Source organism: Somniosus microcephalus, chromosome 11 (genome assembly GCF_052327205.1).
Source record: "Somniosus microcephalus isolate GS21.2 chromosome 11, FLI_Smic_1.0, whole genome shotgun sequence".
In the NCBI taxonomy this organism is placed as follows: domain Eukaryota; kingdom Metazoa; phylum Chordata; class Chondrichthyes; order Squaliformes; family Somniosidae; genus Somniosus; species Somniosus microcephalus.
In genome coordinates this window covers 203,435,898-203,459,872 of record NC_140997.1, presented here as the reverse complement: position 1 = coordinate 203,459,872, position 23,975 = coordinate 203,435,898, and the positions used below count along the sequence as shown (strand labels likewise).

Genomic DNA, 23,975 nt, shown 5'->3' with positions numbered 1-23,975 from the left:
ACAATTTTCCTTTTTGCTACCAATTTTTTTGCCTCAGTTGTTTATGATTGTAATCTAAATCTTGGTGTGTAAGCCAAGATGCATTAATATTTATGCTTTTTTTTTTAGTTTTAATGAAACTTCCCAATGAAGTTTATGGAGCACTTTTCAAATATGCCAAGGAACTCATAGCACACGTGAAATGGATGATTAAATGAATTGCAACACAATGCTTACTGAAATTAATTTGGTCAGCTGGATGTGTGACACATGAAAATCAATAAACATGCTTAAGAGTATCCAAACCAAACTACTGAAAGACACTCTCCACTGTTATTTAACATGGAATGTCATGCCATGGAATTTGGCTTGATTACTTTCTGGGAAGGGGCAAAGTAAAGATTTGCAGAACTTTTCCTCATGAAATTAAATAAGTTGGGTAGCGTCCATGACCGGAAGGCCTGCTGATATTACAATATTTATACCAACCTGTTACCGAGAAGATCAAAACAAAGTATACTGCACAACAGAGATACTTGATAATGATTCCAAGTATCTAAAACAGTACTGTAAGTTATAATCTTGTTTATAAAATATGAACTGCACAGTAGAAAGTAGCAGGCAACTTCAAAAATGTTGGAACTTTCTTTAAAATTCCAAGCAAACCACTAAATAAAAAAAAGACAAAAGTAGTAGTCTTGTATGGTTTATTTTGCGTTCTCCACATTATCACAGTCATAGTTTGACATGGATAGGGTTGTATACTACTTACAACTATAATGCATAATAGAATGAAAGCACTCTTCTCTCCTCATGTACATACAAAATGGATCTTGAGCCTTGTAGAACAGTTGCAATGCATGAATAGTTGAAAGCATCTGAAGATTAATTAACAGTCTGTTTTCAAGAACTCATCACTTGCAATAAGCAAACAGATTGACATGGGCTGCCACAGAAGTACAACAGATCTAAGCATTACGATAGTTTAGGAACAGAAGGAATGCAACCCCAAAGTGACTGTGGACATATTGGTAGTACTAATTTACACACTATGTACAAATTAAAGGATTGCCTATTCATTAGCCCCTCCTATCTAATTTCCCACTCCCCTCCCCATCTCACCCTTGAGATATGGTGTTCCATTCTTAGAGTATGTACACAATTACTTCTCTATATTTGCAGGCAGAAGTGGCATTGCCAAATGATATTGTACAATGAGTACAAACCTAAATGCATGCTGGACTGTAGTAACACACAGCTTTACATGAGACAGTAATTTAACATCAAGAGTTTCACTTTGTATTTGCTGACTTTCATTCAGTTCGTTGTTACAAGAAACAAGAGGCTTCTGCGGCATGCAGTGCATGATGGGAAAACGTTTGACATCAGATGGTTGCGGTTTTCTCTTTTTTTTAAGCAATACAATACTTGTACACCAATATTAAAGTGATCTTATTCAAAAAAATTTACATTGTCATACATTTCATTCTTAACTTAAAAAACAAATACAAATACACATTATTCGGGTTATTCCAGAAAAGATCAGGTCTGCAAGATAAGGTGGGTGAATTACAGGCCACAGTGTATTCTTCTTGGTCTGGCATCACCTGGTAGAAATTACTTGCATAAACCAAAAATGTATGTTAAATAGCCCACATCTCGATGGAAGTATATGGTCTAATCGGACTTGGACAAGCCAAATATGCCCGATGTGTTTGAACTTGTTTACACATCAACACTCACAAAAACGTGCACATCTAAACATTGGCTAGGACAAACTGATTATACAGATGTTTAAGCAGTATAAATAAAAAATCCACACTATTCCCAATTTAATACATTTTTATTTACAATGGAAATTCATGATAATTTCAAACAATTTATGCACAGGATATGTAACAGACAAAAGTCTTCATGAAGGAGCCATTGTGCAATTTATATAGGGACTGGACCTTGAAACTAACCCTCCCCACCACTATCATCTAGAATGGCAACCAGATCTTTTTTGGAACAGATTTTAGATTACAGCTAGACTATACTTATAGATACAGAGGTATGAAGAAACAGTCGAAGTATTTTTAATATGAGATCACCTTACCTCAACTATATTTAATGTCAACACTGATAAATTTTGCAAATATACAGTATGTAGAGTGTAGCCTCACAATATTAACAGTAAATGACATGCAAGATAACCTGTTTCATTGAGAACACATCATTCTTTATACTGCAAGGAACAGAGCCTCAGGAATCAGTCTGACTCCGAGAGATAAGACTTTCCGATCCAAGATGTTCAAGAATGATTAAATTAACAAACCTGACATTTATTCTCACTTCTCAGTACATAATTATAAGAAAAATATTGCACATACAGGAAACAAAACTTAAAAAAAAAGGCTAAACTCTATTTGCTGTATTTGCTCACTATGGCAGCTAACAAAGTGCTCAGTTCATAGGTTTGCTGGTATTTATGTTCGGCGACTTTTGCTGTTTCCAGAAAAAAATTAGTCTGAGCTAGGCTTTTATTTTAGAATGGTCCAAGTCAGAGATGTTCCTTCAGTTTCAGCAGACCTCTCACTTTATCACTGAATACATTACTTTGCAAGCTTACTATTGCTGTCACTTCAACAGTGTGTCTGCTGCAATAATTTGATATTAGATGGTATCACCAATCCATTTTTGAAATAAAGGGACCATATTTTAAATTTCAAAAACAAGTATGATCGTGATGTGAGATGTACTCAGCCTGCTGAGTGCAATGTACTTTGAAGCAAAAAAATATATATATATCTCTCTCCTGAAAATTATCTTTTAAGAAAACAAGGAATTTATCTTTGAAGATTTTAAATGCTTTCTCCTGCTAATTGCTCTCAGAGTGGGCTTCTGAATGTTCATGAGTGTGTATGTATGTACATGGAATTTTGCTTATACTGTACTCTATGTAAACGAATGAAGTAAATCTTGATCTATTCTATATGCTTTGCCTTCATTTTTCCCCAACTGATAAGCTGTTACTGTTGTAACGAAGGATGCCAAATTCAGATGATCAGATGCAATCTCAACAGCAAACTGCATCAAATTTCACTAGTTAGCTCACCTAGAATATTCAATATACCAATTTCAATACTGATAAGTCAAATAGGTTTTCAATTTTTTCTATTAAAATATGCATGTTATACATAAAGCAGATTTTGATTAAAATAGTAAGTGATGATATAGTTGGCACACTTAATAAAGGTTACAATCATGATGTATTTGTTAGTTACAGGGGGCTATAGCTGAATAAATACTGGAATTGTTTAACATTGCTCAGAATTCTACAATTTTAGTTTAATTCTCTGGATAGTTTATCTTCTAAAAGTAACTGAACCAATTACTTTTTTTTGTAACTTGTGACTTGTTTTGCAGCTTCAGGGTGCTAGGCATTACTTTCCATGTGCAATTAAATTATCAAAAACAGAATTTGAACAAAGCCACCATAACAATCTTCTGTCTACACAAGGGTTTCATCCATTGTCAGAAACCATTGTCAGAATCATTTGATCCACATCATATTCTTTTGTTACAGGATCCTAAATCTGAAATAACAAAAGAGCTGTCAGGCAATACTCCAAGGGAAAGAAAAAGATGCTGTAACAACTGCTGGAAGAGTAACAGCACAAGCGCTGAATGGTAAGCAGCACAGAAGGCTCCCAGCTTGCCTCAGGCAAGGCAAAGAAAGATACCAAGGAAAACTTTCCCCTGGGCAGCCTATTGAAGCCAATTATTGTATTTTCTGACATTACACTAGGAATGTAAATTCTGTTTCTCTGATGGGATGCTATCTATAGCACACAGTAGTAATTCAAGTGCTTTCACTGGTTAAAGTTAGGAAGTCAGATTCACATATTGCTGCATTCAAGTGCCTTCACAACTGTCAGTGCAGCTTCGTGATATTACAAGCCTACAATGTTCTATTAGTTCTACCTTTTCTCCTAGACTATTGTGCTGATGCCACTCGTGTGTTTGGTCTTGCTACTGGTCGGAACAGGTGGAGGCTGCTGGCCATGGAGATGCTGAGGGTGCTGAGAGTGAGTAGGATGCTGGGAATGGGGAGTGGGCACAGGAGGATGCGCTGCATGGGGGTGCTGTTGCACATAGGGAGTGTGTTGGGAATGTGATACATGCTGGGGATGCTGTACATGCTGGTGATGCTGATGAGGGAGCTGTGCATGCTGAGGAGGGTGGTAGTGGTGATGGTGATGATAAGGAGGTGGGAGGGGCTGGGTCTGTTGCATGTGACAGAATTGGGAGTGGAGCGCATGCAGCTGCTGTGTCTGCACCTCTGTCTGGCCTGGGTGATGTGCAGCTGAGGAATGTTGCTGCTGTGGAGGATACTGAAGCTGCTGAGATGACCCTGGTACGGAATAACCCTGGGAAGAGGATTTTCCTCTTTTACTACCAAACAAAGAACCAAGCAGTGATGATGAGTTTGACATTGTTTGGTGAGGACGGATTGGACATTCTCCTCGTGTAGATGTGGTGGCTCTTCGACGTACATGAGGACTGTTAATGACCGACCCCTAGGAGGAAAAATAAATAAATATTTTAATTATTGAAAAAACTGTTGAAAAGTAGTTTGCTCAAATCTTCTGACATGTAATTTTATTATATATTTTTATGGGCCAATAACATTTCAAGATCTATGTATCGTTATAACAATTGGATACTTTCTTCAATGAAATGTGACATGGATTATTTATGCATTGTGTCATAAGATTTCATATAATTCATTCAGAACACACTAATGGGATTGGATTTCTGAATGAATGATGAATTTCTCGAGGATGCTAACAACCTGTATATATTATGGTTTTTAATTAATGCACCTAATAGATGAATCCAAAGATGTATAATCTCTAGTCATAAGTCTTTACAGGCATTATTTACTAAATGGAAAATAAGTTTTTGTACTTTTCCAGCTTAATCTTCATTTTCAATTTGGGCATATTTTTAATTGTATAATTTGCAGCAAAAAACAAACCTAAAACTGATCACCTTAAAGTAGATGCAAGAAGTGGTTTACATTCATCTTAAGGTTACTTTTATTTACCGAATGCATCTGCAAGTAACATGCAAGCCTGGGTAACCTACAGTCAATTCCTGTTAAAATTGCATTTTGAGTGAACAGTAACTCTGGTCTGTCTATGATTAGAGCAAATAATTTAATCCATGATGATGCCAGAGTCTTTTGAACACTAAAACTGGGATGTTTAAATAACATGATAATCTTGAGTTAAAGCTTACATTTATACACCGTACTCTTCAAATCTATAGCTTTAAACTGCAACCTTCATGAATACAGACATCCTAATTCGTTTGCAATCAGCATGAAGTTTAATTTAGATACTACTTAGGAGGCATGATCCATAGCTAACCCACACTTCCTGTGGACTACATACATGTGCATGTTGCACAGGAGTTTTGAAATAACTGACCAGTGGATTTCTTGATATTAAGAAACATTGAGCAAGTGAACTGTAACCAGTGGCCAAAGTCATCCACACCTAATTCAATAGCTAAAAGTCACTTGCATAAGGATAGCTTGAAGATTAGTTGGATTGAGGAATCCTCAATATCATGACAACAGTGTGATGTAGTGATGAATTAAAATACAGCACTTTTACCTAATAGGGAGGGAAACAGGCCTACAGGATTCGATTTCTTCTGACTCTGGCCATTTATGCAACCTACCCTTCCTTCACCTCCCCATTGGTGACAGGGCATTCAGTTGCCTTGCCCTGCTCTCTGAACTTCCTCTCCCTGAATCCCCCCACTCCTTTCTCCACCTTCAAAAACCTTCTCAAAACCTCATCTTTTCGATTAAGCTTTCAGTGATCAATCTCAAGTTTCCTACGATGGCTTGTCATCCATTCCCTTTATCTATTTTATTCTTGTCACTCTGTAAAGTGCTTTGTTACATTTTCTCTGATAATGGTGTTATATAAATGCAGGTTATTGTCTCATCTTGGTAGCGATCTGGCAAAGTTCATTAATTGAGTGTGACTGTACGTGAATACCAAAGCAGTCCAAGAGTGCAGTGATCTACTCAAGGAATTGTTACAGAAGTGTACAAATACATTCCAATAATAGACTTTGCTCTCAATCTTGCAAAACTAAAGATTTGTTGAAAAATGAGCGATCTTCCACTCTGGCCTCTTAATAAGTGTGCCTACCCTCAACTTGTAAGGGGTATGATAATGCTCAAGCAAATAATTAGTTTTTCAATTAAAAAAAATATATTGGGGCAGAAACTGCGGTGTCTTCGATGGCGTACGGTCAGCGTACACCATCCTAATCCTTCTGAAAGGCCCTGCAACTTCCGGGTTTCTGCATGCGCTTGCACATGCGTGAAAACCCGGAACTTGCGATCTGTCAGGGTATGCCTCGACAGATCATTCAAACTGACTGGAAAATCAGTATTGCTGGTGCAGAGTTGGGCTATTTGCCCAACAACTGCCCAGCAATTGCCCTCAAAACTCTTACGGCTGGTAAAAGCAGGTGATGGGGCTGCTTTCACCAGCCTAAGGGTTATTATAAATCTTAAATAAAAAAATTAAAAATGCACAAACGCTTAAAATTAGTTTATGCAAATATCAGCCCGGATTAAAATGTTTTAAATTATTTTTCAAAAACTAAATTTTTTTGTATTTGGTGTAATGAAGGGACTTTTAATTACATTTGAAAATCAGAACATTTATATTTATTAGAATTGTCTGAATTGTTTAATTATTTGGGGATTTCATTGCATGTCATTAGGGGATTCCGTTTGGAAATGACTGCAATGGAATCCTCCTTTGTGATTGGAGGACCTGACCCACGTAATCCCAGAGACATTTCCAAACCACCTGCGTCACTGGGCTCTATGGGCCATTGTACAGGCATACACCTGGAGGCCTGAACTCTCCACAGCCTGGGAGCCAGGAGGTAAGTTCAGAAATATTTAGCGGGTTGGAGGCATACTCCGGAGGTACGCTTCCGACCGCAAATTCAAGGCCATTGGATTCTAAAAATATTCTCTATCAAATCATGACAATTGTGTCACAGCCTGCATCGACTGTGCTGTCTGGCTTTGGTTGGATACAAACATCTACCAGATAAAAATAGATAAAATTGCAAAGGACCATGATCTACAAAAAATTCAGATATGCATGTTATAAAAACAAAATGGTTGTCAGGGTATTACGAGTAGAAAGTTTTTACAAAAACAAAATTTTAAGCATATAATTGTTCTTTGTCCAGTGGGGGAAAAAAACATAATTGTCAGTATTCTATACTACTTTTCACACTGCTTTACAGGATTTGAGATATGAAACATGTCCTTAATGAATGCATTTGTTATTTTTCAATTACAGTTAATTTTTTTTTTTGATTGTACACTTTTATTCTGTAGTGATTCCCCCTATTGTTGTCCCCAAAGACTTCCTGATTACCTTAAGTCAGGAGAGCAGGACGATCTAACCAGTCACATTTTCCAGTGTTTTGTTGACCCCCCCCAAGATGGAAGCGGTGTTTAAGGGACCAAACTCCTCTTCCACTAGAACTAAGTTATTCTTTCCTTTCTTATGTCTTGGATAAGAGTGTTGTGAAACTCAATCTCCAGGGTGAATATCTAGTCAAGATTCCAATACTCTAGCTTTGGAGCTACTGGTCACATGTTAACTACTTTATATACACATGTAAAAGAAGAGATAAATGCAGCATTCCCAAACATTTTTCTAATTTCTAATATATTAACTAAAAGGCATTCAAGTGCAAGATTCTATGCTGTCACACACTATCTTCATTATTATTTGCTATATCCAAATATATCCTTCGATTATAGCTGCAAAATTTACAAAGGATGAATCCAGTGTGCTACAGACTCGTAACGAGCAGCAACCTCTAGATTAACTCAAAATTCAGCAGCTGTCATGGTGACTTTCTAAGTATTTTTCTTTAACTGTCAACTCTTCCACAAACACAGACATACATTTACATATTGTTTTTCTTTTGGCATCCTATGTGTGCATACGGTCTAAATGTTCACTTCAGGAATTTAGTACAAACTGGACTAATGCACTGGAATATTGTGCCACCAGCCATTTACAAATGGAAACAAATTTCAATACCACCTTTCAGAATGTACAAGACTATCACAACAAGGACACTTGCACAGACAAAAATTAGTGAAGACATTAAGAAAAAAATAGGTTTTGAGAGAAATAAAAAGTTGTATACATAATTACTGGCATTTTTATGTTAAAGTAGCAAGTCTATTAATCCTAATGCCATTACATTGTAAGCATGCATGGGCAATACATGAACTTGGAGCAGGGGGGGTGTGGGTAAATGCTTGGAGAATGAATGAATTTTCATGAAATCCACACTCAGTTCATCTACTCTATCCAGTTTTTCTATGTGTTTCCATACAATGCTTTCAACAAAAGCACAATGGTGCTTTCACAAAAAAGTTTTTAACAACTTAAGAACTCAAAACCCTGACTGAGAATCTTAAGTGTTATTCTACAAACTGATAGCCAATAAAAATCAAAGGAGAAAGTATAAGTGCAGCTCATATAAAGCAAAATAATAAACCGAGTCCATGTTCCAACGTTATAACATGGCACATATTAGTTTATTCAGCATTACACATGCTGATGATTTCAAAAGTTTCAGACTCATCGCTGTCAGCAGAACCACATTCAGCTTATTCCATCAAAAATTGTGTGTCTTAAGAAGCCTGACTGCGCGCGAGCATTAGGTGCACATGGCAAGCAGTTCACACATGCATATTCTATGTGGCAGGCAGGTTACTTACTGGAAGAAAGCAAAAGGATGCAAAACAAATGCTTTAAAAAATATACATTATACATCCAGCTACAGATCAATTGCTTCCTACTTACTTCCATATTGCTGTCTAGCGATCCTGCACTGCTGCGGCGCCCACGCTTGCCTGCCCAGGACATGCAATACCAAAGATTAGAAACTGAGAATTAACCCAGGGGCCACATCCTTGTACCCAATGCACATTAAAGGGTCTCTGTACACAGTACAAGCTGAGCACGTCTAATTGGGAACTAGCAGGCAAACTTGAAGGAAACTGAGCAGCATATTATGGGGGATGGCTGCAGGGTATCTAATTATTCAAAAAAATTACCTAAAAGTAACAATGCATCATTGTTACATCCAATTGTTGATTGAGAAAACTTAGCATTTTTAAATGAAATAATTCAAACAATTAATGCTATAGTTTTAAAAATTGCTTTTTTGTTTAGAATTCATACAAATACGGGTGTATATTGTATAAAAACATATACTGCAGATGTAAAAAGAAAAAAGAAAACATCAGCAACATGGGTAATGGCTATTTTATTACCAATGGAAACTACATAAATGACGAGTTTTTACCAGCGTTTGTGGATAAGTAGAGGCAACAGAATGAACACATCACTACACTCATCCTTAATGTGGTCTTGCACTGAATTTTTTAAAGCAGCATCCATTGATCTGTGAAAAACTGGACCTCTAGTGGATTTCATTTTTCTACTCTGGGAGAGAACAATGGCTAATAAGAAACCTGCAGAACCCAGGTCAAATGGTGAAAGATGACAGAGTCTCTTTAAAAGAGGTGCGAATCCCATTTTGTAACCAAAGACCTTGCCTAAATATGGCATGTTTTACTGAAATGTGGGATGTGTAGAGTGGAACATTCTGTGTTAATGTTTTTCTTTAACATCAGAAGTGTTTAAATCATTTCAGAGAATGGAAGTTTCGAAAAAGCAGGAGAGCCGAGATCCTGGACTAATTTGGGAAAGTAGTCATTTTAGAGTTTCATTAAGACTTAATAAAAAAATCAATTATCTTTTAGAGTACAAGTATACTTCATGTGAGAAAATAACTGTGTAACATCCATAATTAAAATCAACTTTAAAAAAGAAGAAAGAAACAGACTGGAGACCAAACATTACAAAGCAAGCTGCAACAACTAAACTTTTTTTCCTGGCGCTCACTGATTTCGGATTGCCATTGCACACTGCCACACCCCACATTAAACAAAAACAATACACTTGAGAATGGTTGAACATATACTTGATCCAAGCACATAACACAGAGAATTTCCATTCAGGTACATTACACAGGATCTCTCCACCCTAAATGTGCTCCATCCAAGTGGAACATTCCCTGACTGATTAGATCACACGACATGTTAACCTGACAACAGGGAAGTTACAGTTTATAGTTCTGACCATTTCAATGGCTTTAAAATCGGAATAATTCAAATCATTTTATTTAAAATACATACACTCTAATTGTCAGATTAAGATGTTGCAGAATGTATTTCTGGGTTTTTCCATCATTCAGCAATACTAAACTTAAACTCTGTTCTACTCTGATCAAAGCTTACATTCCTCAAATGAATATGCAACATGAGTGCTCTTGAAGTAACAGCTTCATATTTTCCATAATAAAATAACATGTCAGTACTGATTATTAACTATATCACAGAAATTATTTCACAATATATATCAGGCATTCTTTGATGTTGCTCACAACTTGCGAGTACCAAATTTGCTAAAGATGATTAAAAAGTCTACATGTAACATTAATAAAGTTAATACACAACTTCAAAGACAAAGTTAGGAAATGTACTGGATCATTCTTGGAATAAACCTGGAACAGATTGCAAATGTGTGTTCTGTACGTGACACTCTACAGTGTTAAAAAGGTTAATCAAAGATGACGTTTTTGTACATCAACATCCGTTAAACTGCAGAACCAAACATTACTAAGCAAGCCACAACAACTAAACTTTTTTCCTGGAGCTCACTTCTTCTCATTTTCACCTGGTCAAGTGACAGCAGAATTATATTTAGCTTTACAACAAATAAAGACAAAAATCACAAGAAATAGCTTGCTTCTTACCTGCTTCTGAGAGGTCCCTGAGGGAGCTACTTAGTGCGGTCCTCTTTAACCCCTCCCCAGTGGTATAACTGTCATCCAGACTGGCCCTGCTTAACGTGCCAATACCAGGTTCCTTTTTCAGGCCTGAACTCTGAGAAATACTTGGGCGTACAATTCCTTTCTGTTTCTCTAGTTCGGCTGAAGATAAAAATGTTGAATTATATTTCCTTATAGTGCATGATAAGAATGAGTAACTGTGTCAGATTAAAACAAGAGATACCATTGAAGAGTGTGATCGTTTTAGTTGTGTAAAATTTCAGTACAGGTATTCATGTTTCAATGGAACTTTCAATATTAACACAATTCAGATAGCAAACTGATGGTCAAAGCAGAATTGCAATTTGAAACCAATTCTATTGAAGTTCACACCTTGAAGTAAAAACTGAATATTGAGGTTCAAGACTATTTCATACAATTTTGTACTTACATTCTATTCTGCACTTTTCCATCTCTTGAACTTCTGCAATAGACTCGCGTAGGTCATCAGTGAATTTTTTACGATCCTGTGGGTTGGGGGCATTGAAGTTAATAAGGATTTTGATGTCAGCACCTGGAATAGCTGAAGTAAGTCGGATTCCATTTGGGTAATCTAAGAAAAACATAAAGGAATACTTTCTATGTTAGAAATGCTATCTATTACAATACATAAACTATCACTTGCAGAGTTATAATGCTTTATAGAAGGTTTTATTTATATGTTTAAAATATTTGAAAATGCAGACTGAAAGTTTCTTGAATCCTTACACTGATTTTCAAAGAGAAGAACTTGTATCCCATACAAGGAAAAGGATTGCCGGAAGCTGTAGGTCACTGAATTTTTCTTCTTTTGAAAGATCTTTGTAACCTGGACAAATAAGGTTTGAGGTTACAAACTGATCATGCAGAAATTAAACGACAAACATGATTTAAATGCATTGTAACATATTGGCTACTGAATAGGCAGCGTCAGATCCTCAACTCAGTCTATGAAGCCAAGATTTCATAACTAGAAATGTTTATTTATGTTGACTTTTCAAAAGACCTCAATCATTTGGAAACACATTATTCAGTACTTTTAAATGATGTCCTTGCATTCCTCACTTAAAATGTTTGCATGCACTTGAACTGTGCTAATGGTCAAAAGTCCATTTGCAGATTAGGTTTGTACAAACACACATTCCTGGTTTTCTTATGATGAAACTTCCATCTATCATCAAATCAAGAAGAAAATCAATATCAGAAATTCTGCTATTGATGTCATTCCACTGACAGTAATGAAGAGTAGTCATAAAAATCCCCAGTAATCAAAGTATTGATAGGAGGTACAGGATTTTGGAAATCATTGCAGATTGATGTAAATTTTAGATCATCAAATGTATTGCAAATTGTAATTCCTAAAGTGCAAAATTTGCTCAAAGATTAATTTCCTGTCAGCTGAACCCTTAAACATAGTCATTGCAAAACATAATCCTACTACTGAACTTTAGTAAATCAATTGAATTTTCAGTTTTTGATTTTTGGAAACCAAACAATTTTTGAGAAACAAACGTCTAAAAACCTTTCAAAAAATATTGAATTTTATCAAACAAAGGCAAAGACTCAGCTGGAAAGAAAATACACTCATTGCTCACAGTGAAGACAAACCCTAAAGAGGTTATCATGAATCCAAATAAGATGGAAAATGCCAATATAGCCATCATGGCAATAGATTAAAACAAGCTAAATGAAAAGGAAACCAAGCCCAAAAAGAGGAAGGGTAAATTTCTATTGAACCTCTGAAAAACCAAAGGGAAGCCATCAGTAATTGATCTACAACAGGTGCAAGACCCTTTATATCTCTATAATCCATACTTCCACACAGCAGCACAGAAGAAGAATGGAGGTGATTATGGTGTCCTGGGGACACCAACACCACCAAAAACAGATTAACTAGTCATTCATTCCATTTGCTGTACGCTAAGGGGTACAGTGGCGTAGTGGTTATATTACTGGACTAATGATCCGGAGACACAAGTTCAAATCCCACCACGGCAGTTGCGGAATTTAAGGCCGGAATTTTGAGGGGGTCAGCGGGCACGATTGGTGGTGGGTCAGGCGGGAAAGTGTTTTTCCCCCCCAGCTGGTTGGGACCCTGCGGTGAACCCACCGCCACGCGCCTTTCCCAATGTCGGGTCTGTCAGCGCCGAGCAGACGTGACATGCAGCGGCAGGTTCACAGCAGGGGACACAATTCAGTTAATTAGTGGCTTGTTTAGAGCCACTTAAGAATTAATTTCAGCTCACCTTCTGCACTGGACAGCTTGCCCACGGGCTCCACGCTGGTCATGGACCACGTCTGTCAAGCTGAGGCAGGAGTTCAGTGGCCATTAAATCAGCTGATGAGTTGACAGCTTCAAATGTACAGTAAAAGCTCCCACCTTAGAGAGATCTTCCCTCAGCCACAAGCTCCTCCTCACTGCATTTCCACAACAGATTCACCATGCTGCAAGTCTTTACACAAGTCTCCATCCAGTCTGATCTTATTACCTCTTGCACCACTGACGGATCGCTTCTGTCATCTCCACTTCACCTGCCATCTATTCCATCAGCATGGGTGCCCTTTATACTCTCTCAACCTGGTTCTCAGACTCCCACCATGGTCAGACCCATCACCAAGCACACCAGCAGCACCAACACCACCACCAACCTTCTCTGCAATCACCTAATGCTGCACAGGACAGAGGGCATCAGCACCCGACCACACTGCTGCCCAGGAGGCCAGAGATGGCCTCACTATGGCCAGATTTACTTCACTTGACGCTGCATACCCTGGCTGCCACATGATGCGCCAGGTTGGCACCACCCCACACCAACACCATAAAGCATCCCTACAATGCCCAAGCCATTCCTTTCACACATCACAACTGCGGGGTTACCGTTATGTCTCACCATTCACTGCAACTCACTAAGCCACTTCCAAAGGTTCTCACAAATCTGTTCAAGAACAGTGTTGAAAATAATGGTTTCAATGTTTGACACGACATTAACAGAAACTTTACATGAACATTGCATAAAACACCCAAGTGCCTACCCTTGTGTGGTGTTAGTTGGTATGATTGCACTAGAATGAGGGTGAGTGGTGGCTAGTGAGATGGGGATGTGATGATATATGAGGGATGGGTTGAGGTGCAAAGTAATTTGGTGTGAGTAAGGATGTGCAGGAGTAGGGTAGGGAAGGCAGAGTGATGGGGATGTGATGAGAGGCACAGCAGAATGAGGTTGAGTGTGGCGTTGTACTAACGTTTCATGATCTACTGAGATCATTGAAATGTCTGTGGCACTGCACCCAGGTCCTCCTGACCACATCCCTGCTGGTGACCTCCTCTGCAGTGTGCATCCAGGCTGTGTTGATCTCCTGGGGAGGTCTCTTCTGCACATGGGAAGGGAAGAGGACCACCCTGCATGCTGTGACTCCCTCCATAAGCATATGGAGGGAGTCATGGGAGAGCCTGGGTGCAGCCCTGTGCCTTTGTGCAGTGATTGTCTATGTTTACAGCACCTCAATGCTGCAGAACACTGACAGCACAAATGTCAAATTAAAAGTGGCCATGGTCCCTTTAAGGAAATCGGCTGATGACGTGTCATCAAATGACGTCACCAGACCCGCCTCCTCTAATTGGCCAGGAAACGCGCTGGGCGGGCTTAACAAGCCCAATCAAGGTGGGCTGGAGCCAGCAGCAGGGTCGGGACCTGCCACGGTTAGTAAAATCTCAGCCTAAATTCAGTTAATTAAATAAATCTGGATTTAAAAAGCTAGTATCAGTAATAGTGACCATGAAACTACCAGATTGTCGTAAAAACCCAACTGGTTCATTAATACCCTTTAGGGAAGGAAATCTGCTGTCCTTACCCGGTCTGGCTTGTATGTGACTCCAGTCCTACAGCAATGTGGTTGACTCTTAACTGCCCTCTGAAATGGCCGAGCAAGCCACTCCGATGTATTCAAGAAGGCGACTCACCACCACCTTCTCGAGGGCAATTAGGGATGAGCAATAAATGCTGGCCTTGCCAGCGATGCCCACATCCCGTGAATGAATAAAAAAAGTGCAAATTGGCTGCAGTGTTTGCCTACATAACATTGACTGCACTTCCAACGTAATTCATTGGTTGTGACGCACTTTGGGACATTTTGAGGAAATGACAAGGTGCTACTATAGAAATTTAGGTTCTTCGATCTGTCTCCAAGGTTCCATTCAAACAGGTTTAGGAGCAGAATACCCTGAATAGGATCCATTTATCCTGTCGATTGCTTAATAGGAGATTGAAAAGGTACTGATGTGAGGATCATTTGCTGTTTGCTCTATCCCTGCAATAATTTAACCTGGCATTAGGGGTATACGCTCGGATATAATGGCTAAAATTAGACAAATCTAAACTCCAAATATCCCATTATCTAATCTGATATTTTGACTAAAAAGGAATGGTTAAGTTGTCATAAGTACCTTGAATCTGGTGAATAATTATATTGGTTGGTAGTTATCTGAACATGATTTGCATTGTCAATGTGCACCCACATAATAGCATTTTCATTCAGTTAGTACTTCTACATCCATGCAGACTGAAATAATTGATTTGGTGGCTTAGCAAAGGCTGAAAACATACTTCCTCAGCATTCGGATTGGGAGGCCATCCAATTCAATTGCCTTGCTTTACTTATAATTCTAGAAATTTTGTTTGACAGATTCTTACCCTTATTTGCTGTAAACCTGTCTTACAGTGGATAGGAAATCTTGTTTTAATTCTATTTTTTTCTTTACAAACAGGGAGGATGATTTCAAGGTTTAATACATGCTGTATTTATGGAAAGTTTTATCCAGTACAGAAGTGGTTTCAAAAGAAACTTCTAAACAGTCATATCACCAACACAGCTAGGGATGAAAATAGCAAAGGTATAATACATCAGTTTCATACCAATATGTTCTTAGTGAAGGATGGATCAAAAATTTAAACATGGAATACATGGCTCCACCAATTCCTCTTTATGTGACCTTATAACCTTGATCTTAAAAAGTGAGAATCTCTTCTAAAAATAACAAATGTCACAAAGAATTATGATCAACTTAAAAGTCCCTTAGTTGATCTTTGCTCAAACACTTTTTATCCAAAATCAGCAAAGTGCGATGATATAGTTAGGAAACTGGCCTATAGTAGTTTGTCAGCATAATTGACACAAAAAATTAAAAATTATCAATAGGCAACAAAAAAGCAAAAAGGTATTAAGCATAACATTTTGCAGGAATTTGAATTTAAATGGTGAAACAGTCCAATAATCTTAATTTCAATATTTTGGTAGTTAAGTGCCAGATAATTGAATTGCCCCATAATTGTTTTGAATGATATTTAAATAAGACAGCAGATGCTGAAAGCACAATTGGTGACCTTCACAAATAGATTCAACAACCCGCTGTGAATAACAAATTATCACACTGTCCTTTAAAATGTTTAACTCATGATCCATTAGACGGCCGTGAATATTAGGATGGATTTAATTACTGCTTTCTAACAAAGAGATCAGTTAATTGTAACCAGCTTTTGTTAAAGCCATACATACTAAAATTAATTGTTCATTAGAAACAATCTCAGACAAAGCAGATTCTTATTTCAATTTTGTCTGAGCACAAAAATCTCTCTCTCTAATACTGCTGCTCTGATCAGACGGAATTGTGCAAAGCTATGGGCAGTGAAAGGAAAAAGTAGCATGATGTATTTTCTCCCCGTTAGTTATCTGTGGAACATGGAAGTAAAATTTCAACACTAAAACACTATAATACTCATTTTATTTGTCTTGTAAAAGCATTCTGTACATTTCAACAACATATACATTTATTGCAAGGTTCCTCCAACTCCTTCTCATTCTACCGTTAGTTATTAGAAATACAGATATTGAATGTGTTTTTGGAGACCAAACTAAGCCCGATTTTAAAATCTATGCTGGACAATCACAAAAAGCTATTCTTATTGTGCAATGACACAGGGTTAATTAGTAATCTTCTATCATAATATGATAATTTTCATGTTGAGTTTGAGAGTGATGTGGTTAATGCCGAAACTAGGGTCTTACATTTAAACAAAGCCAATTATGTAGGTGTGAGGGGCAAGTTGGCTAAGGTAGAACGTACCGGAAATAGTGGGTCTAATGAGAGTGAAGAACTTAAAGTAATTAATATTGGTAAAGAAAAAGTACTGGAGAAATTAATGGGACTAAAAGCCAATAAATCCTCTAGACCTGATGGCCTACATCCTAGGGTTTTAAAAGAGGTGGCTGCAGAGATAGTGGACACATTGCTTTTGATCTTCCAGAATTCTCTAGATTCTAGAATGGTCCCCCATGGATTAGAAGGTAACAAATGTAACCCCGCTGTAAGAAGGGAGAGAGAAAACAGGAAACTATAGACCAGTTAGCCTGACATCAGTAGTAGGGAAAATGCTAGAATCTTATTAGGGACGTGGTAACAGGGCACTTTGCCTAATCATATTATGATTAGGCAGAGTCAACACAGTTTTATGAAAGGGAAATCATGTTTGACAAAACTATTAGAGTTTTGAGGGTGTAACTAACAGAGTAGATAAGGGAGAACCAGTTGATGCAGTATATTTAGATTTTCAAAAGGCATTCAATAAGGTGCCACGCAAGAGGTTTTTACACAAGATTAGGGCTTATGGGATTGGGGGTAATATATTAGCATGGATCGACGATTGGAAAACAGAACAGGAATAAACGGGTCATTTTTGAGTTGGCAGGCTGTAACTAGTGGGATGCCGCAAGGATCAGTGCTTGGGCCTCAGTTATTTACAATCTAGATCAATGACTTAGATGAGGGGACCAAGTGCAATATATCTGAGTTTGTTGATGATACAAAGCTAGGTGAGAATGTAAGCTGTGAGGATGACACAAAGAGGCTGCAGATGGATATAGACAGATGAAGTGAGTGGGCATGGAAGTGGCAGATGGAGTATAATGCGGAGAAATGTGAAATTGTCCACTTTGGTAGGAAGAATAGAAAATCAGAATTTTTTTTTTTTTTTATAAAAGGTGAGAGATGAGTAAATGTTGATATTCAGAGGGATTTGGGTGTCTTTGTACAAAAGTCACCAAAAGTTAACATGCAGGCAAAGCAAGCAATCAGGAAGGCAAATGATATGCCAGCCTTTATTGCAAGGGGGTCAAAAAAATGAGGAATGAGTCATGGGTGAAAAATTTGCTTTATTTTTCAATTATATATTGGAAATTTCAATATGTGAAAATGTTCTACTATTTGTTTACATTAGGTTTGCAAAACGATGTCAATCTTAGATAGTGGATCAATAGGCTTTCCACCACTGAACATTCATTTAGAAACAGAAAATTTAACTCAATATCCATCAAAAGTAGAATTGATTTTTTATCTTAATATTTGAGCAGTGTTGATTTATTCAAATACAAATCGAGAGGAATACAAAAGTGAGACAGCTGAAGTTTGCCAGAATAAAGCCTCAGAATCATCTGGAGGTGAACATATCTTTAAAATGTACTGCACTAAGGAACAATTTCTTGATTAATAGGAGTGATGCACTGGCAAATCTCTGTTGTTGAAAATAAATCTCAGCATCCAGTTGGATCCATTTAGTTAAGTTATATGATTACATACCACAAGGAGGTCATTAAATAAGAAGATTTCTCGCTGGTGTAAGCCAAGTTTCTGTGGCTTGTTGGGATCTGGAACCTCAAATAATCGGCAGTAGCAGACTAATCTTCGATGGGGTAGGGAAAGTACCTGAAATGGCAAAGATCAGCAGAGATATTCAATACCAATCATACTGTCACAACAAAGAACAGATGTCATGCAGTTGACCTTAAAAAGCTTAACTAATTTTTATTAAGGTTTATGTTTAGAAATCTATCAAGGTACTATGGCCATGTTTTATACTTAAATATTCAAAAACTGGGATAAGCCTTGCTGTTGCCATGAAAACCTTTCAACTACACCAAATTTGTTTAGATTTAGTATTAGAGTCACAAAATATGTTAGCATATAAATTGCCATGTCAACTTTCAATGGAACATAAGAACCTCTTTCAAATATCAATACTTTCCTCTTTGCAGAAAACAAATTATCTATTTCTATATACTTTTGCTATCTTTCAAAAATGGTACATTGTAAGTTACATGCAAGTTCTTTCACATTCTTTGAAGATATTTGACCTCCACGATCAAATAGGAATTTATATCATCCCATTAACTGGGAATCCGTTGCTTTAATTTTGTATCATGTGCAATCAGATCTTTCTTCACTTTGTGTATAAATACCTCATTCTGGGATGCATCCTTGCATCTTTGCCTAGAGGATAAGACCCCAAGCAATTGCAAGAGTGATTGAAGCATTAAATAAAACATTTCCAAGCCATGCCTAGTGACAAAGATAAATGAGGGCAGGCTGTTCTGTACTGGAACTGGATATAAAGGATCATCAGGTCCTCCTCTCCTCTTCCAAAACTGCTCACTATTCAAGGATGACTCTGGAATGCAAAGATAACACCCCCCCCCCCTCCCCCCGGCTTCTCTTCACCTTTCGGGCAGATGGGGCCTCGGTTTCTCAGGTGGACATAAAAGATTTCACGGTACTATTCGAAGAGGAGCATGGGAGTTCTCCCTGGTGTCTTGGCCAATATTTATCCCTCAACCAATATCACTAAAACAGATTATCTGGTCATTATCGCATTGCTGTTTGCGAGAGCTTGCTGTGCACAAATTGGCAGCCACATTTCCTACATTACAACAGTGACCACACTTCAAAAGTACTTCATTGGCCGTACAGCGCTTTGGGACGTCCTGAAAGACGCTATATAAATGCAAGTTCTTTCTTTTTACAAACAGTCTTCTTAAACCCCTCTCCCCTGCTTCTTCCACCCTCACATAGAAACATAGAAGATAGGATTATGGCTGATCATCCAAATTCAGTACCCTGTCCCTGCTTTCTCCCCATATCCCTTGATCCCTTTAGCCTTAAGAAATATATCTAACTCCTTCTTGAATATATTTAATGAATTGGCCTCAACTGCCTTCTGTGGTAGAGAATTCCACAGGTTCACCATTCCCTAGGTGAAGAAATTCCCCCTCATCTCTGTCCTAAATGGCTTACCCCTTATCCTTAGATTGTGACCCCTGGTTCTGGACTCCCCCGCCATCGGGAACATCCTTCCTGCATCTAGTCTGTCTAGTCCTGTTAGAATTTTATAAGTTTCAATGAGATCCCCTCTCATTCTTCTAAACTCCAGCGAGTACAAGCCCAATCGACCCAATCTCTCCTCATACGTCATTCCTGCCATCCCAGGTATCAGTCTGGTGAATCTTCGCTGCACTCCCTCCATGGCAAGAACATCCTTCCTCAGATAAGGCGACCAAAACTGCACACAATACTCAAGGTGTGGTCTCACCAAGGCCCTGTACAACTGCAGCAAGACATCCTTGCTCCTGTACTCGAATCCTCTCGCTATGAAGGCCAACATACCATTTGCCTTCTTAACCGCCTGCTGCACCTGCATGCTTACCTTCACTTCTTTGTCATTAAGATTGAGACCATCTGTTCAGCTGCCTCTGCTCTTTCCCTCACTTCCCCAGCCCACCAAGCCAAACTTCCCCCAAGGTTCCCCCTGCCCTCCTCCCACCACCCTAGCCCTGAACTCGCTCCTTTCTCCAGTTTCTCTCCCATCTCCCCTCATGCCCTCTCAAAGCTCATCTTGTCCATGAGACTCACCTCCTGCTCCCACCAAACTACTGACCACCCAACTTCCGACCACCCAACTTCCCTTCCTGGCCCCCATATTGGCTGATATTGTCAACAGTTCCCTCTCCTCAAGTACTGAACCCCCTCTCCTTCAAATCTGCCATCATCATGCCCTTCCTCAAAAAACCCACCCTCGACTCCTCTGTCCTTGCAAATTACCGCCCCATCACCAACCTTCCTTTCCTCTCCAATGTCCCTGAATGTGTTGTTGCCTCCCAAATCCATTCCCACCTTTCATGGAACTCCATGTTTGATCCCCTCCAATCAGGTTTCCGCCCCTGCTGCAACACAAACAGCCCTTATCAAAGTTACAAATGACATCCTATGTGACTGTGGTAAACTGACTCTCTTCATACTTTTTGACCTGTCTGCAGCCTTTCACATGGTTGACCACACCATCCTCCTCTAACGTCTCTCCTTCGTCATCCAGCTGGGTGTGAATGCCCTCACCCAGTTCCATTCTTACCTATCAAGTCATAGCCAGAGAATCACCTGCAATGGTTTCTCTTCTCGTTTCCACACCGTTAACTCTGAAGTCCCCCAAGGATCTATCCTTGGCCCCCTCCAATTTCCCATCTACATGCTGCCCCTTGGCAACATAATACAAAAACACATTGTCCACATGTAGGTGGACAAACACCAAGCCACCTCACCACCATCTCTCACGATCAATGTTGCCTCTATTTTTTCCTGCGCGGTCCCTTTAACTGGCTGCGCGGTGCATTGAAATTTTCACACATGCGGGGTTGCTTCCATGGAAAACCCGGTGACCGGCTGCATGGGAACTTTGCTCACGACCCCTCCGCTGTCTCCAATTTGTCGCGCCGCTTGCCTGACAAATTTCCTCCAACTAAATATTGGGAAGACCAAAGCCATCGTCTTTGGTCCCCACCACAAACTCCGTTCCCTAGCCACCGACTCCATTCCTCCCCCTGGTCACTGTCTGAGGCTGAACCAGACAGTTTGCAACTTTGGTGTCTTATTTGACCTTAAGATGAGCTTCCGACAACATACCCACTTCATCACCGAGACTGCCTACTTCCACCTCAGAGGTATTGCCCACCTCTGCCTCAACCTCAGCTCACCCGCTGCTGAAACCCTCATCATGCCTGTTACCACTCGACTCGACTATTCCAATACTCTCCTGGCCGGCCTCCCATCTTCCACCCTCCATAAACTTGAGCTCGTATCCTAACTCGCACCAAGTCCCATTCACCCATCGCCCCTGTGCTCGTTGACCTACATTGGCTCCTGGTCCAACAAAGCCTCGATTTTGTTTCCATATTCTTCCATGGTCTCACCCCTCCCTATCTCTGTAACCTTCTCCCAGTCCTACAACCCTCAGAGATCTAAGCGCTCCTCCGATTTTGGCCTCTTTTGCATCCCCGATTTTAATCGCTCCACCCACCATTGGCCCCCGTGCCTTCAGCTGTCTGGGCCCTGGGCTCTAGAATTCCCTCGCTAAACCTCTCCGACTCTCTCTCCTCCTTTGAGGCGGTCCTTAAAATCTACCACTTTTGGTCACCTGTCCTAATATCTCATGTGGCTCAGTGCCAAATTTTATTTGATAACACTCCTGTGAAGTGCCTCGAGAGGTTTTACTGTGTTAAAGTCGCTATATAAATGCAAGCGTTGTTCTTGAATGGCATGAAATTGCTGTATTTACATGGTAGATACGAACTAAACTCTACAGAAAGTCAAGTCTTGTCCTTTCCAATCTAAGTACCCTTGTAATGATATGATAAATGTTAATTATTGCCAAACAACCTTTTTTGAACTGAAAATTAATTACTAGTATGGAGACTCATTCCTTCAGTTTTTAATTGTTGGAGATTTAATTTATTTTTAAATATTTTCTTTGTCTTTTTTTCTCTCTCTCTCAATCCAATCTTTCTTTCCCTCTCTATTTCTCTCACTGTACCTGATTTGGCATTGAATTCAGCCACTCTAATTTACACTTCCTTCTTGCATCTTGTTCTGTTAATTTCACAATCCTTTAATCTGATAGGTTAAGGAGATACACAGTTGGTTGCCCTGTTCCCACAGGTCCCAGATCCCCTGTAGAGAACGCTGCGCTGAAATGGCTTTCTAATCTCAGCAATTCCAGTGCCAATGCCCATCGTCTGTGGGCAAGTGCAAGTGTAATGAACGGCTCGCGTCGTTCGTTAGCCGCTGACTGCAAAATCTGGGCCAATGTATTTTTTAGCAGATTAAGTTTACAGCCTGCATGTTGTCTACACCATATTTTTTTGCAACGGTTTATACAGGAGTGAAATACTGTATTGCAGTAGTTGAAGTGGGCAGCCCAACACCACCTTTTCAGGTCAACTAAGGATGAGCAGTTCATAAGAAATAGGAGCAGGAATAGGCCACTTGGCCCCTCGAGCCTGCTCCGCCAAATGCAGCCTTACCAGCATTGCCCACATCCCATGAACAAATTAGAAAACATGATTGCATGCAAAACATGATTGCATGCCAATAGCAACAGTTTATATAGCTACTGTGATCTCTCTTATGAGCAGAATGGATGGGGCGGGTAACTATCAGGAAGTGTGCAGAAAATTATTTTGCCTCAAAATTTAACATTTCTAAAAATTAACTTTATGGTCATTGCATTCTCAGTATACAAGACCTATGCAGTTTCCATTGTTCCTGTGGTGTTAAATTAGGTTATTTTAAATACAGATTGTCTATGCTGTAGATAAACTCAATGAAAATTGTTAGCCATTAAAATGATAAGAAATACCTACACAACCAAGTCCATGATGCAGAGATCCAATCTACAGTGGAAAGACAGACACAGTTCATTAAACTTGAGAGACAAACATAGGATTTCAAAACACAACAAAGTTAGTGGGAAACTCTCTTTTAACCGGCACCTAAATAACCGGAAATCTCTGTTAACCGGCAAAATTCAGGAGTAGGTTCAGGTAACTTTTACTTCATATTAGTGGCAGTTCCTGGATCTGTGGCTGTGTAACTGGGGTTCGTGCAGTTGTTGCTAAGCAACAGGGACGCTTGGTCTGTGGCCGGAGTTCCTGCAGTTGTTGCTAAGCAACAGGGAAGCCTGGATTTGTTGCTGTGTACGGAGTTCTTGTACCTTTTAAACTATACCTCTCTGTAATCTGGACTTTTTGATAAACCGGCACCACGCCGGTCCCGTTGGTGCCGGATAATAAAGAGTTTCCTGTATGTTGCTTTAAGACTAATTCCAGACAAAACAAAAATTAAA

The 23,975-nt window shown here is 39.1% G+C and overlaps 1 protein-coding gene across 5 annotated transcripts in view; it reads right to left on the bottom strand.

The window, feature by feature from the left end:
* Positions 1-672: 672 nt before the first annotated feature.
* The window catches only part of iqsec1b (IQ motif and Sec7 domain ArfGEF 1b), a 627,464-nt gene continuing 604,161 nt past the window's right edge, over positions 673-23,975 (bottom strand). For 4 of the 5 annotated variants that reach the window (XM_086001715.1, XM_086001716.1, XM_086001717.1 and 1 more), the window contains 7 exons: positions 23,494-23,523; positions 18,608-18,733; positions 11,707-11,806; positions 11,390-11,551; positions 10,924-11,100; positions 8,904-8,953; positions 673-4,541 (listed from right to left, as the gene is read on the bottom strand). In XM_086001715.1, the coding sequence (XP_085857841.1) occupies positions 3,954-4,541; positions 8,904-8,953; positions 10,924-11,100; positions 11,390-11,551; positions 11,707-11,806; positions 18,608-18,733; positions 23,494-23,523 (1,233 nt within the window). In that variant the 3' untranslated portion in view covers positions 673-3,953. The remainder of the gene's footprint in view (positions 4,542-8,903; positions 8,954-10,923; positions 11,101-11,389; positions 11,552-11,706; positions 11,807-18,607; positions 18,734-23,493; positions 23,524-23,975) is intronic. The other variant, XM_086001719.1, reaches the window with a different exon arrangement.